The 16,985-nt window shown below is 39.8% G+C and overlaps 1 protein-coding gene across 2 annotated transcripts in view; it reads right to left on the reverse strand.

The window, feature by feature from the left end:
- Positions 1–5,547: 5,547 nt before the first annotated feature.
- HS2ST1 (heparan sulfate 2-O-sulfotransferase 1) overlaps positions 5,548–16,985 on the reverse strand; it is a 134,621-nt gene continuing 123,183 nt past the window's right edge. For both annotated transcript variants that reach the window (XM_075833261.1, XM_075833262.1), the window contains 2 exons: positions 7,698–7,855; positions 5,548–6,447 (listed from right to left, as the gene is read on the reverse strand). In XM_075833261.1, the coding sequence (XP_075689376.1) occupies positions 6,221–6,447; positions 7,698–7,855 (385 nt within the window). In that variant the 3' untranslated portion in view covers positions 5,548–6,220. The remainder of the gene's footprint in view (positions 6,448–7,697; positions 7,856–16,985) is intronic.

The following is a 16,985-nucleotide window of genomic DNA, read 5'->3' on the forward strand; positions in this document are numbered from 1 at the left end:
CATTTTACTCGCAAACGGGCCCACTAAGTCTGTGTTGCCCAAGGGCCCACATAAACCTGGAGCCGGCCCTGATACGAAGGGTTTATTCAATACATTGTGGTAAATGACTTCAGAGATGAATATATAAAGAGAATTTCAATTTCCAGATTATATTAGAACTTCCTATCAGTTCTTCCCTAGTTCTGTACATGGCATTAATTGAATCAGAAGTAGTAATGAAATGGACAGTGTAAATTACACTTGAAGCTTGTCCTTGGAACAACTCCAGGAAAGGTCAGCTGAACATTAGTTATTAATACCCAGAGGAAACAAGGGGATATCTCAGAGTTGGCTCTGTTTATTGCTGCAGGGTTAACACAGAGTGCTTCCAAGCTCTTCTAGCATTGCAAATCTCATATGTCTACTTTAAAATCATAAAATTAAAAGCTTACTGAACTAGGTCAATTGTGACATCTGGTTGTGTTCATTGAGTGGCTACCAGTATAAAGTCTGGCGAAGCTTAAACCAGATGGAGAACCAGTAACCAGCGAATTATAGGTCACATTTTGCATCTTTCCAGCTCTCATCCGGAAAATAAGTGCACCAGTGTTAGAATAACAAACTTTTATTGAAGTGCGCCTGGTTTTCAGACTAAAATAGGTCGAATGACGAAATATCACACTGGCAGAAGGTAAATTTCTCAAACCAATGGATTGATGATTTACTCTTGGATTATTTCACATATGATGTATGACCTGGGAGTGCTTGGATGAATATTTTGACAATAATGTAAAATCTATTTTATATTAATTTTATTGTACAAAGATGTAAGGAATAGATATTAAGGTAAATGTTTGTTCTTCCTAATCCCACCTTTATTTCCTTTTATCTTAATCTTGCAATAGATAAACGGTTGTCCACCATAGGCGTAGACAAATAAGTGAATCAACATACCAGATGGCAGTGAAGACCTTGCTTATTGACAACTGTCCAAATCTTTTTTTACAGCAGGAGATCCTTTGTTTAGTAACACATGGAGATGGTGGCCACACACGCTATTCCATGCAGTTGTACATGGAGAGCTGAGATTTCATAGCTGTACATCCCCTGTGCAGAATAAAGCCAAGCTAGCGTAGGAGAGATGGTGCAGGGCCAGTGTCGTTGCACCACAATTGTGGCGCCCGGCCAGCCAAAAGATGCAACAAATCTATTAAGAGACATTTGCCTTATGAAACGCCAGTCTTAATATATAACCCCCTATGAGTCTGCAGTGTTTAGTAAGCACTCTTGGTTCCGATGTAATCGTAATACATAGATGAAGACTTCGAATCTGTTCAAATTTGGATTGTGGCTTACGTTTCTAAAAGAAGACAAGACGCAGTGTCGGATACATTGCATGGCAGATACCAGCGGCACCCAATGGACCCCATTGACTTACAATATTGTTAAACATTTTTGCATGAGTGTTTTCTGGTGCCACAATAAGGGCATGTTCCGTTTTGAAAATGAAACCGCCACTGACCCTGAAAGCGCTATAGAAAATGGCACAAACCACCAAAGCGCTGTGTATATAGATAGACCTTCTCTTATTTTACGGTTGACTTTAAAGCACCATCTGGCCGCACGGTCTATTCAAATTCCATGCCTGCACCGTGAGTCTGTATCTGGCGCGTGCGCAGTGCCGGTCTATGCTATGGGTATTGGCTACACAGGCTTCCTGATATCTTTTTCCATAGCAGAGAAAGACACTGCACCTGCACCGGATCCAGTCTGCATGGTGCAAACATGGGGATTGCAGTTTTTGTGCACAGTGGAAATGAAGAAAGAGTTGCAAACCGGATACATGGTGCAGAAAGTTTGGGACACAACTATAAGTGAACTAAATATTGAGGGGAATACACGCAAATTCTGGGCAATAAAAAAATACACATTAGGTCCACTAGAAAATTCCATGTGCTGGATGGAGCGGTATAAAGTATTTACACCAATTAAGGGTGTAAACTTGAAATCTTTTGAGGAGCTGAAGGAAGAATTTATTTTGCCCACTAGGGATTAATGATTGCCGGTAGAATAATCATGTTAAATTTGAAATGCAATATTCCACCGACGATGTAGTATTGAAAGCACCAGATCAATAATTAAATGTGTGCAGTAAGAGCCCAAAGGATACTCAAGGGCGTTCAGCAGAAATGCAATAAGTAATGGTCTATGTGGGCCAATCAGATGATTAGGAGGGGTTTCTTTTTCTCTTGTGCAACCCTGAGGGGGTGGAGGGAGGATATATTATGCAGAAATATGATGTATTTATGTGTAAGAATATGGTATTGGCTTTATTAAAATAATATATAAGTGTAGCAAATGGAAATATGAGCCCACAGCTAAAAGTATTCAGACATTAAAACATCATATCCTTATGCGTTTCTAGAGCACCTCATTCCAAAACATGGTCTAGCACAATGGCTACCACTCTTCAGGTAGGTCTTTCAAGCTCTTGTGAGAATGGTGCGCTAGGCAGGCATACGTATTGTAAATGTCGCTCTGAGCCGCATTTACCGATGCCACTGCTGGTGTTATGACTGCTATCTGTTGATTCTTTTTATGCATTTACACAGGGCAATTATCATCAGGATTGTTGGGTAGATTGCGAATCATAGAAATAATTGCCCAGAGGTTGGACATTGATCTTGGGACATATAGCCTAGATTCAAATGGCATTCAAATTCATTCCAGAGATGTTAAGTAGGCTTGAGATCGGAGTTCTCCCATGCCAAAATGTTTAACCTTTTCCAAATTGTTGATAAAGAAAGTTGGCGGTACATTATTTTCTAGAATGTCACTGTACATTGTAGCAATAAGATTTCCCTTCACTAAAACGTAAAAATTCTGCCAAAACCATAAAAAAACAAAAACACAAACCGCCTCACATCATTATACCTTCATTGTCAAATTATATACAAGGCACTACACATTCAGGCAGCCGAGACAACCACTAAAATTAGATGTGTCTGTCAGACTCCTAGATGAAGGCGACTCATTTCACAGAACGTGTTTCGACTCGGCAGTGAACTCAAACCAATGCTTGGTATTGTGTCTGGTGATCTCAGGCTTGTATATGGCTGACATTACTTCTTGAGGCAGTTAGGAACTTGGTAATGAACACTACCGGAGGACAGATTATCTTCATATACTACAGCACGGTCCTGTTCTCGGAGCTTGTGCGGCCCATTGCTTAGTGGCAGAGCCGTTGTTGCTCCTAGATGCTATCACGTCACAATAACCGCACTTGCAGATGACGGCGGCTGCTCTTGTAGAGCAGAAAATTGATGAACTTACTTCTTGCACGGTTGGCAAATTAAGACACTGAGCTCTTCAGTACAACCCATAGTATTGCTAATGTTCATCTATATACATAGTATGGAGGTATGATTGATATTATGCAATGATGGCTAAGTAACATATGAATCTGCTATGAGCAAATATAGATTTGCGCCAGAATTTGCACCACTTCTTCCTATCCCAAAAAATAAACGTGGCCTAAACTACATCTCCTTTGGAGACCATGCCCACTTTCCTCATCACTTGCGAGCGACAAGAAAATGCCAAAACTTTTACTGCCTAAATCACACACGTCATTGCTGGCGAACCCTTTAGAGGTGCCGTTTTGGCCAAAACCTGGTGTACACTGCATAATGTGGGCCACAATCTTTGTCACTCTTTAAAATTGAACAGCGTATTCCAAAATAGATACAATACCAATTATAATGTCACCATTTTAGGAACTACTTCTAGTTTTTATATTTAATTCGCAGCAACTCTCCATAATTAAAGCAGTGTCAAAATGTCATCTTTTAGGGTAATAATAGTGTGGGTAAAACTGTTGGATGAGCATATCAATTTCTGGCTAAGCAACCAAATCTGGCAACTACGTACACTACCGTTCAAAAGTTTAGGGTCACTTAGAAATTTCCTTATTTTTGAAAGAAAAGCACAGTTTTTTTCAATGAAGATAACATTAAATTAATCAGAAATACACTCTCTACATTGTTAATGTGCTAAATGACTATTCTAGCTGCAAACGTCTGGTTTTTAATGCAATATCTACATAGGTGTATAGAGGCCCATTTCCAGCAACCATCACTGCAGTGTTCTACTGCTACATTGTGTTTGCTAACTGTGTTAGAAGGCTAATGGATGATTAGAAAACACTTGAAAACCCTTGTGCAATTATGTTAGCACCACTGTAAACACTTTTACTGTTTAGAGGAGCTATAAAACTGACCTTGCTTTGAGCTAGTTGAGAATCTGGAGCATTACATTTGTGGGTTCGATTAAACTCTCAAAATTGCTAGAAAAAGAGAGCTTTCACGTGAAACTCGACAGTCTATTCTTGTTCTTAGAAATGAAGGCTATTCCATGCGAGAAATTGCCAAGAAACTGAAGATTTCCTACAACGGTGTGTACTACTCCCTTCAGAGGACAGCACACACAGGCTCTAACCAGAGTAGAAAGAGAAGTGGGAGGCCCCGCTGCACAACTGAGCAACAAGACAAGTACATTAGTCTCTAGTTTGAGAAATCGACGCCTCACAGGTCCTCAACTGGCAGCTTCATTAAATAGTACCCGCAAAACGCCAGTGTCAACGTCTACAGTGAAGAGGCGACTCCGGGATGCTGGCCGTCAGGGCAGAGTGGCAAAGAAACAGCCATATCTGAGACTGGCTAATAAAAGGAAAAGATTAATATGGGCAAAAGCACACAGACATTGGACAGAGGAAGATTGGAAAAAAGTGTTATGGACAGACGAATCGAAGTTTGAGGTGTTTGGATCACACAGAAGAACATTTGTGAGACGCAGAACAACTGAAAAGATGCTAGAAGAGTGCCTGACGCCATCTGTCAAGCATGGTGGAGGTAACGTGATGGTCTGGGGTTGCTTTGGTGCTGGTAAAGTGGGAGATTTGTACAAGGTAAAAGGGATTTTGAATAAGGAAGGCTATCACTCCATTTTGCAATGCCATGCCATACCCTGTGGACAGCACTTGATTGGAGCCTTTTTCATCCTACAACAGGACAATGACCCAAAGCACACCTCCAAATTATGCAAGAACTATTTAGGGAAGAAGCAGGCAGCTGGTATTCTATCTGTAATGGAGTGGCCAGCGCAGTCACCAGATCTCAACGCCATAGAGCTGTTGTGGGAGCAGCTTGACCGTATGGTACGCAAGAAGTGCCCATCAAGCCAATCCAACTTGTGGGAGGGGCTTCTGGTAGCATGGGGTGAAATTTCTCCCGATTACCTCAGCAAATTAACAGCTAGAATGGCAAAGTTTGATGGAGAAAATTATTATTTCAAATAAAAATCATTATTTCTAACCTTGTCAATGTCTTGACTATATTTTCTAGTCATTTTGCAACTGATTTGATAAATATAAGTGTGAGTTTTCATGGAAAACACAAAATGGTCTGGGTGACCCCAAACTTTTGAATGGTAGTGTATGTTTTGGGATTGTACCCAAAAATTTAGCATTAGTGCAGATAGTGAACCAGATCAGTTATAATACATTCTGAATACAGTATCTAACCGCTTTTATTTTTTTCTTAATTCAACAAGAGCCATACAATACATATATTCATAAAAAATGAACCATTCTTTAATTCTTTCATGTAAATGGATGGGTGGTGGGGGGGGGGGGGGTCAAAAAGCAAAACCAAAAACTACTAAAATACTGCCATCATTTTGAGTTCTTGCCAGTGACCTGGCACGAGTCTAATTGAGAACCAGTGTAAAAATGGACAAGTTACACAGCAGCGTGTCAGATACAGCTCTCAAATGTGTTTAAATATTCACAGGTGAAAAGTACATAATCAATAGCAACTAGTTTAGCCTGAACACAAAGTAAAGAAAAGGAAAAATTGTCATTAACACTTGAATTAGAAACAAAAAAAAATAAATTTTAACAGTATGGTTCTGTCTGTACAGTGTATATACCGGACTGTCCAGTGTTCATATTGAAAGAGTTAAAAGCTCACGTCCTGTATTTATTGGTATGATCAAGTGGCAGACATTGGAGATCACCTGAAAGTCACGTTTTCTTAGTGGTGAACATTTGATACGGCTCATTTGAGGACAACCATAGAAGTTACCAATGAACCGTTTCGAGGGTATGGTTTAGTCTGTAGGCCTGAAATTAATGTCTTATGAACAAAGGTGTAGTCCATTAAACGGACAGCGCACTGTGTCCTTAGTTTGACTTTGGGTAAATTTTTTCATAGAAATAGTTCTGTGACAGAATGTACAATTCTCCATCTTTTTCTCGTACTGCGTGCGCCCTGACAAACTGGAACTGCTCGAGTGCAAACTCGTAAAATTCATTCTCCATTTTCCAGATGTCTGACTGCTGAAGTTTTGCAGTGGTCTCCTTGGAAGGTGCCTTTTTCTCGGTTGTTTTTCTTAGGTGAGACTTTTTACCTTTTGAAAATAGAAGAGGAAAACTCAGAGAATGAAGAATACGCAAAAATTATTTAGAATAATACAAAAAACCTCGTTTGATGAACACTTATCAGCCTTAAATTGCTACTTGCTGGAATAATAGGTAATTTTTAATTGCGAAGGAAAGGACTTTAATTTGTTGAAATTGAAATGTGTGAAGGGAATCCATAAGCGGAAACCCTCACTCATTTCTAGCATTACACTCCCTCTGATTTAAACAGGACTTTAGTCGGCCAAGACCCATGATATGAAAATCTTGTAGATCCGCTGAAACGGCACATCGCTCGGTAGGGCACTAAGTTCCCTTTACTTAAGCAATAGATGAGACTGCATTCAGGTACCACCAGAAATGCCATCTTTCAATGTATCAATGATTTCTATGCAAATCTGAAGCCTTAAATCAGCAGGTTTTATGCACACGGACACTTATTTTACACGGATTTTAATGGTAGAATGTAAAGAAGGCTCAAATCAGCAGAGCACAAAACCAATTTCTTAGTATCGGTTACAACTCAGGGTCCGCAGATGGGATTCTTCCAACTACTCCTGCCTAAGCAATCTTCTATACATTAAGCTTTGAACTGCTTGAGAAACTATTATATTTTAATGTTGATTTAGAGAATATAGATGTTTTGCCGCATGGGCCTGGTCATACACAGCTGCCAGACATCATTATCTAGAACCCTAGACTCCATATCCCAAAATACAGCAGCCAGCTGACTATAGACACATTTACACGTGCAAGTGTCCATTACCCAGAGTGTGTATATAGATTGTATCAAAATGGATGTGTGGGTTATAGCATAATGGGAAATACTCTATATTTCAGTGGTAGGGCGATTTTGTCCACAACCTGTCCCCTCCTTACATCTCTGCCCTAATCTCCTATCCTCACAAGACCACCTTCTCTGTTCCTTACATCATCGCGTCCAAGGTTTCTCCCATGCATCCGCCTACTCTGGAACTCGCTTACCCAACACATCAGACGCTCTCCCACCATCCAAAACAAGGCACTATGGCCTCTTCTTTCAGCGATTAGTGGGGAACCATGGAAGAACTAGGAGGAGGTGTAATGATACTTCATACATTCAATTGGGTCTTGCTATCACTTTTCCCATACAGAGGATAGGAAAGATGAGTTTTAATTCTGAATGGTCCAACAATTATTTTTTTTTACAGTGATGGTTATTTACAAAAAAAAGTGTATTATTGGAAATTAGACTCAGTACCTGAACGGTATAGCTCTGTGGCACCTCTAAAGAAACGGGGCAATGCAGCTTCCAGCAACATAATAAAATCTTCAAGCTCTTCCGTGACTCCCACAAGAAAATATTCATTAATCAGGTTGTACTTGGCTTGGTCCAGGGCCCATCTACTACCAACATTCCTGAAATGAGAGTTCAGTTATAAGCAACAACTTGGTCCTAAATGGTCAAGTAAAAATAACAGAAACCTAGGAGAAAGGAGGAGAAAACAACAACACGACAAAAAGACTTCTTATTGATTTTGAATCCTTTGATTTGCTACCATGGTAATTGATTAGAAAAAATCCAAAAGTACCAGAACTGAATTTCTGTCGAAGATGAATAGCGTATTAACATAAACATTACCATTGCAGACATTTGCAAGTAGTCCGATTGGTTGCGATGGAGGTATCTCTTTCAAAAACATTTTGGATACTGGAATCCTATTGACCGTTGCAAAGAAACGTTTAAAAGGCAACTTCTTCTTAAAAAGGGGTACTATATTTTTAAGTTCTTTCGGAAACCAGGTAGTGAACACACATCAGGTCACTGATTACTGAAACTATTCAGGGAATTTATTAAACACTCTATGGCAGTTTTCGGTAGTAGAAAACTCGTTTTTATACATAAAATGTTGCAACTTTTCAATTTTTACGCCACCTCCAGCACTTTTAAAAAAGGCTTAGCAGGAGGGGCCACTCATGGCTTGATAAATTTACTATAACTTCCCCAAAAATTATAGCGCAATTCTACGCCAACCCATAGCTGCAGTAGAATTCACTTTCTGGTGCACGGACGTCTGGAGCTGTACCTAATTTTATTAAGAGGAATGCGCCTCTTAATCTAAAAACTATGGAGTTGGATGCGCCTAATTTATTAAGACTGGCACATGAAACTCAAGTCTTCATAAATTCCCCCCATAATCTTTGAGGAAGATTGCCCATGGATGTTCATAAGGATCCATATAGACTAGGCATATGCAAAACAATTCATCACCTACTAGAAGTTAATGTCCCCCGACGCTTGGGGTTAATGTTTTATTCAAAGTTTATGACCCCTTTGAAACACGATTAGACAAAATATATTAGGTAAAGCCATTTCTTTTTAGTACATCAAAAGTTAAGTAATCTTTTAATGATTATTTATATTATACCATGCACCCAATTCTCATCAAGAGCTAAATTAACAATTCTGCTAGTTGCTACTAGAATCAGTCAACACTGTACTGACAGACACACCCACTTTAATGGCAGATTGTATAATTGCATTATAGAAGCACAGAGATGTAATTGTATCTATATCAGATAAGTATACAGTGGAGCTTGCTCTCTATGGACATTGAACCAGGAGGGTACTGCTGGGGGATGTGAGCTCAGAACTAATTAGAAATAAAACGATCAAATACCCAAAAGTAAATCTATATTTTAAGACATTTATATAAATAAGATTTTTAACGCTATGCAACCTAAGAAGAGCCAGTGGTTGTCAAGAACGAGCGATTTGCCCCTGAATGCTGTGTGATTTTGTCCACCCCTATATTAAACATAAAATCCTCTTATTTTAGGATTTACATTTTACCTGCCGAGTGTTGGTATCTTATTAGCAGGGCAGGATCCAAAGTTAGATTTTTCTTTACCAGGACAAAAATATATAAACAGTTTTTACTAAATGTATGATGTGAAGCCTCAACAGGAGCGATTAAAATATTCCCATAATCTACAGCTGAAAGTTGTTAACATTGTAATAACATTTTTAGTAGCACCTAACACTAAAATAACAGTTTTATAGCTTTAGTTTCAACAAATAATTTGGAGTAGCGTGTGTACTAAAGCGGCAGCTATGGAGCCATAAAACCGACACAATCTTCAGCATTAGGCTGTGATGTATTGAGGGCCCATCTACACAAACAGATAATCGATCAGATTCCAACGTTAACGCGTGATCGTGCACAATAATCGCTTACTGTGAAATAGGTGCGGCGCCTGAAGGACTAGTGATAAAACGCTCGATCGTACAAGTAATCGTTTGAGAAAATAAAAATAATCGCTCGTCGTTCTGACATTGTGGTATGTAAACATGAATTGTTTTATAGCAGGGATGTGACATTGGTAATCTATGTGACAATTATACATTTTTAACGATTGAGACTATAAACATTGAGCGTAAATACTTGTCTGTAATCAGAAACAAACGAATGTAATATTTCGCTAAGGGCAACTATTTAGTACAGCGAAGCAGGTGAGAACTCAGAGGTAAGAGCCCAAAGTCCTCAAAACAATAAGTCTCACTGCTCTACACGGACTTGTGTATGCCTGTTTTAGTTAATGTGCCATTCGTGGGATGTCTTATCTTTGTTCATTCTTCCTCTCTGAAGTGGTCCCTTTAAGGCAGCCTATATTTTCCATGATGCTTCTGGCTTTGCAGAGGGGGCAGAGTATCATCACACTGCTTTGTGTCAGTCTGACTCCCCTGCCTCCTGCTAGTAATAGATCAATGACATATTGTAGAACTGCTGTCCCCTAACCCACACTGCAGTCTCAGTGTACCCTGGTTGATGCAGTTTCCGCCTGTCTTCTCTGCCTCCTGCTAGACATAGATGTCCACTCTTACAAGCAAGTCAGTGAAGAGCAGTGAGAAGCTGCATCTCATAGTAATACACTGGAGATTCTGCCCACAGCACTCGCAGATCTTATAGACAGTCAGTATGAGTCAGGGGAGTTTTATAACTGCAGCTAAATGTTGTGTTGGCTCACCTTTCAATCACTGCATCCTGGTCCCTTCGATAGGGCATAAATTATCTTTTCAGCAGTGCTATATGCAGGGGGGGGGGGGCACAGAGGAACAAGGAAAGTGGAGGTGGGAGGGGAGAGGAAGGGGTCTCAGAGCTGCCAGGTTGGACTTGATAGGCAATGATGTAATGCCCTGACCTCCTGTCTACAAATGAGAGCACGGTCGATTCTGGTGGTCACATAATAAAAGGGCTCAAAATACATGGATGCAACTGAACTGGAAAGAAACAAATGACACTGCTAGAATATTGCTGGTGAGTTATCATATGTGCAGAATAAAACCGTGCCAGAGCGCATCTTTAAAAGGAGTGGTAGGAAGCAGCCGAATAAGCGCGTTTGGCTATTTCAAACGCCGCGATTCAAGTCTATGGAAAGGGACAGTGCATGCTTGTCCTTAGTTGATAATGGGGACTAAGACATACTGGACTAGTCTTTGTTGCCCACAAATTAAGAAAAGGTTTAAATGTGGTGTGATAAAAGGCACTTTATAGGACTAAAAATAAAATAGGGATCATTGATCCCTACAAAACATTCACATAGGCCTTTAGTGTAGCTTAATTGATCCTCTGTGCTTGTAAATATGTGTATGCAGATTATTGGAGAAATTCAACCAATCTTTGAATATGCACCGTTTTATAATATACAAGAGGTATGACCGTGTCATTCATGAAACCTGTGAGAAGCAGCAGGAAGACTACGGAGTGCATGTTGCATACTTGTTAGAAGCCTAATGAGACCTTGATCTTCTCATAAATATTTAATGACATTTTAACACTTTTACTCAATATCCCGCTGTCTGTTTACAGCAAGTTTCAGCTAATTAGTAAATTCCCAGCTTGGAAAAAAATAGGACCTGATTTTACACAGTCATGTTGATAAATTGAAGTGTTAGGCCCTGTTCACACAGAGTTTTTTTGCAGGCAGAACATGTTCTGCCTGGAAAAATCAGCTCCGGTTTTTCTAAAGTGGTTTTGCACTACAGGCGTTTTTTTGCTGAGATTTTTGACGTTTTTTTTACCTCTTTCTTCAACAGATAAAGGAAAAAACCACGAACAATTTTTGCCATAAACTGGCGTAAAAAAACGCTGCAGCTGCTCGTCGCATTTTTTCCGTCTCCCATAGAGTTCAATGGGGTTTTTGAGGCGGAAAACGCATCAAGATAGAGCATGTCGCTTTTTTTTCCCAGGAGCGTTTTTTTTCTCTCGGGGTAAAAAAAAACGCCTCCACCTCTCATGGAATACAACGGGAGGCAATTTTGGCCGTTTGAAACTGCTGCAAAAAAACCTGTGTGAACAGGGCCTTACATTCGACTCTTATGTAATGATTTATCGATCGGAGCGGGAAACAGGGTTCAAACTCAATTTCGATTTTAACTTCAGTTTGCATGGCTTTGAAAGAGAACAAAACTTATTAGCCACTTGTTTTTGCCTCTCCGTATACCCACAAATATCACTTTTTTATTTTTACATCGACATACTGTAACTTTACGAAACCATGTTTTTCATGGGATGGAGTTGTAGTTTTTGTAGTGTTACCACATTTAAGTTAGCATTTAAAATCTAAGAACACCTTGCCTTGAAAAAATATATTTTTACATAGGTTAGTGGTTGCCAGGAGTTAAAAAGTAAAAATAAATTTCAGGCTGCAATATCCATTCCTTCACTCATTTTCAGATCTCCTGATACGCAGTTTGCAACCTGCTCCTAGTTTCAGACTTTTCTTGTGGATGTGTCCTTCCCAGTAATACATGCTGTACGTATGTGAGATCTGTGACTCCAGAATGCTGCTGCGTTCACTAGCTCTCATATATGGGCACAGCTGCATTCCTGTACTGCTTTCTCTTTCTAATATAGCCCCTATATAATGTCTAATCCCTACTGTGCGGACAGAGACACTGATGCTGCCTGTGTGTGATCTTTCCACAACCACCCCTTTCAGATTCTGTCATGTGTATGTTCTCAACCCCATCTATACTCTTATTCAGTCTGCTCTGCGGTGTACGACCTCCTCCCCCCCCCCCCCCCTGCTGCCATCTATAACACTGAGAGAAGGAGGAGGGGGAGAGCAGAGAGAGATGAAACAGTCACAAGCAGTGTAGTGTTAGATCTATGTCCGAAACAGTAAAGCAAGAAAATGATAGGAATTTTTTAAAGAGGTTGTGAGAGAACCCCCCCCCCCCCCTCCCATCCAAGAAATCTAGGAAACGGTTTGTTTTTCCTCACAGCTACTCTCCATGGCTTGGTAAATCTGGTCAGAGTTACAAAGCAGAACGCGCATGCTTGTCAGCCTGAGCAAGAAGTTACGGTTACGTCGCTCCAACACTGGTCTTGAGCCACTCAGCGTCACGCAACCGTCCTTATGCGCGTATTCTGCATTCTAGGACGGGTTTCTGACCCAATAACGTGACGGCAGCCAATTTAGTGTCTCAATGTTTACCCCCTAGACTAAACGAGAGTCTTTGGCTAAAAAAAAAAAGTATATATGATTTATTTATTTTTTATTATGACTTTATTTTGTTTATTTTACTGTAGAACTACTTTAATGATGACTGTGTTGTTACTTTTTAATTTTGGAATGAAATGAACGTTAAAAAAAATACAAAACAAAACGGTTGTCATTAACTGTTCATTTGAAGGCTACATTCAAATGACTGAAAAACGTCCGTGCAATGGATGTATTTTTTTTTAACAGCGGCTATGGGTGTATTCACACAGTAGTTTTTTTAATTGCCCATGAATACTGTCCGGCAGAAAAAAAAGGACATGTCCTATTTTTGGCCGTATTCGTGGCCCAACGGCTTCCATAGAACTCAATGGATCAGTTTTTAACTACCATTTTTCAGGAATCAATCCTTGTGACGGCCGGTAAAAACGGATCCTGGCCGAAGACTCCCCGGGTACAGCGCTACTTTCAATGCTGAGCCTGGGGAAGCCCTTGACGTCACTGTCCATATAGGGACAGTGATGTCAGGGCTTTCAACTATGGAGTACCCGGCCAGAGCATGGCAAGATCCTGTCTTGTGAAAGCCCTTGACATCACTGTCCATATATGGAGGGACATCAGGGGCTCTTCCTGTAGCGGAATCCCTGTCTAGAGCATTGCTGATGCTCTGCCCGGGGATTCTGCTCCTGGAAAAGCACCTGGCTTCACTATCCATATATGGACTATCTACAGGGGACCCTGTGGCACTATCTACATGGGTACAAGTGTGGCACCTTCTACATGGGCACTGTGGCACTTTATATGTGGGCACTGGCAATTTATATGTGGGCACTATATCACTTTATATTTGGGCAATGTGGCACTATCTACAGTGGGCACTATCCACAGTGGACACAGTGCTGCAATGCCCCTGTAAATAGTGCCACAATCTACATGGGCACTGTGGTGTTTTCAGGGAGTTGGGACAAAAAAAAACCCTGACAATTGAAATCCATCCGTCTTTTTAACAGCCATGAAAAACAGATGGTAAACAGATGACAAACGGCCATTAAAAACGGACAGACTGGGAATGGATGAAAATTTGCAGACACACCGATGCAAAACGGCCATGAAAAACTTACAGTTGATCAGTTTTTAACCCTTTCAGGACCAAGCTCATTTTGGCCTTCAGGACCAGCCCTATTTTATCAAATCTGACATGTGTCACTTTATGTGGTAATAACTCTGGAATGCTTATACCTATCCAAGCGATTCTGAGATTGTTTTCTCGTGACATATTGTACTTTATGTTAGTGAAAAAAATTGGTCGATAAATTTAATATTTATTTGTGAAAAACGCCAAAATTTGGCGAAAATTTGCAAAAAATATGATTTTTCTAAATGTAAATGTATCTGCTTGTAAAACAGATAGTAATACCACCCAAAATAGTTACTATTTAACATTTCCCATATGTCTACTTTATGTTTGCATTGTTTTTTGAACGTCCTTTTTTTTTTCGAGGACGTTACAAGGCTTAGAATTTTAGCAGCAATTTCTCACATTTTCAAGAAAATGTCAAAAGGCTTTTTTTTCAGGGACCAGTTCAATTCTGAAGTGGTTTTGAGGGGCCCATATATTTGAAAACCTTAAAAAACACTTTATTTTAAAAACTGCACCCCTCGAAGTATTTAAAACAGCATTCAGAAAGTGTTTTAACCTTTCAGGCGTTTCACAGGAATTAAAGCAATGTAAAGGTGAAATTTACAAATTTTATTTTTTTTGATGAAATTCATTTGTAATACATTTTTTTCTGTAACACAGAAAGTTTTACCAGAGAAACGCAACTCAATATTTATTGCCCAGGTTCTGCAGTTTTTAGAAATATCCCACATGTGGTCCTAGTGTGGTAATGGACTGAAACACAAACCTCAGAAGCAAAGGAGCAGCTAGAGGATTTTGGGGCCTCCTTTTTATTAGAATATATTTTAGGTACCATATCAGGTGTAAAGAGGTCTTGTGGTGCCAAAACAGTGGAAATCCCCCAAAAGTGACCCCATTTTGGAAACTACACACCTCAAGGAATGTATCTAGAGCTATACTTAGCATTTTGACCCCACAGTTTTTTTGCTAAATTTATTTGAATTAGCCTGTAAAAATGAAAATTATTTTTTTTCCTGAAAAACCATAGAATTTTCAATTTTTTACAAGGAAGAAATGAGAAAAAGCACCACAACATTTATAAAGCAATTTCCCCTGATTACGGCAATACCCCATATGTGGTAATAAACTGCTGTATAGACCCACGGCAGGTCTCAGAAGGGTAGGAGCACCATTTGGATTTTGGAGCGCAGATTTTGCTGGAATGGTTTTCAGTGCCATGTTGCGTTTGTAACGGACTGGAGGGACCAAAACAGTTGAAACCCCCCAAAAGTGACCCCATTTTGGAAACTACACCCCTCAAGGAATGTATCTAGGGCTATAGTTAGCATTTTGACCCCACAGTTTTTTTGCTAAATTTATTTGAATTAGTCTGTAAAAATTAAAATTATTTTTTTTCCTGAAAAAACATAGAATTTTCTAATTTTTACATGGAATAAAGGAGAAAAAACACCCCAATATTTATAAATCAATTTCCCCTGATTACGGCAATACCCCATATGTGGTAATAAACTGCTGTATAGACCCACGGCAGGTCTCAGAAGGGTAGGAGCACCATTTGGATTTTGGAGCGCAGATTTTGCTGGAATGCTTTTCAGTGCCATGTCGCGTTTGTAACGGACTGGAGGGACCAAAACAGTGGAAACCCCCCAAACGTGACCCCATTTTGGAAACTACACCCCTCAAGGAATATATTGAGTGGTATAGTGAGCATTTTGACCCCACAGATTTTTGCTGAATTTAGTGTAATTAGGTCATGGAAATGAAAATCTACGTTTTTTTTCAAGTAAAATTAAGTTTTACCTCAGATTATTCCATATTCACAATAGATAAAGGAGAAAAAGCACCCAAACATTTGTAAAGCAAACTCTTCTGAACACAGAAATACCCCATATGTGGTCAGAAACAGCTCTTTGAACCCACACCAGGGCTTAGAAGGAGCACCATTTGGCTTTTGGAGCTCAAATTTAGCTGGAATTGTTTGCTGAGGCCATGTCGCATTTGCAAAACCATTGAGGGGCCAAAACAGTGGAAACCCGTAAAAAATGACCCTATTTGGGAAACTACACCTCTCAAGAAATTTATCTAGGGGTATAGTGAGCATTTAGACCCTATAATTTTTTTGCATAAATTATTGGAATTAGTGAAAATGAATTTTTTTTTTTCGATAAAATATAGGTTTTGAACATTTTTTTAAATTTCCATAGGGACTAAAGGAGAAAAAGCACTCCAATATTTGTAAAGAAATATCTTCTGAGTATAGTTAAACCCCATATGCAGTCATTTACTGCTGTTTGGACACACGGCAGGGCCCAAAAGGGAAGGAGCATCATCTGGCTTTTGAAGCTCCAATTTATCTGGAATGGTGTGCATAGGCCATGTCACATTTGCAAAGCCCCTTAGCCCCAGTGGAAACTCCCCGAAAGCAACCATATTTTGGAAAGTTTACCCTCAAGGAATGTGTAGTTACCTTATATGTTTAAATTACCGACTGCTTGGACATTTTTCAGGGCCTCGAGTGGACTGTGTGCATTTTGGCTTTCAGCTTGCATTTTAACAATATATTACTTTGCTTTTTTGAAATAAAGAAACTTTCTAATATACTTAATTTTTAAAACCTGCATGGATTGCAGGTTTTCATTCCCCATTGCATAGACCCGGACGTTCTTGCTGCCACGCTTCGACACAGACTATAGGAGTTCCTCTCCTCTCTGTTTGTCGATGACACGTATAAAAGGGCTGGCTGCCTGGCTCAATTCATCAGCTAAGCCTTAAGGGGGAAGGGGCTGGATAGCTGATGAATCGAGCCAGGCAGCCAGCCCCTTCATCCGCATTATCAACACACAGAGAGGAGGGGGATGCTCCTTCTCCCGGAGATTGTGTTGACGCATCCCAGCAAGAATC

The sequence above is a fragment of the Rhinoderma darwinii genome, chromosome 7 (assembly GCF_050947455.1).
Source record: "Rhinoderma darwinii isolate aRhiDar2 chromosome 7, aRhiDar2.hap1, whole genome shotgun sequence".
NCBI classification, from domain to species: Eukaryota; Metazoa; Chordata; class Amphibia; order Anura; family Rhinodermatidae; genus Rhinoderma; species Rhinoderma darwinii.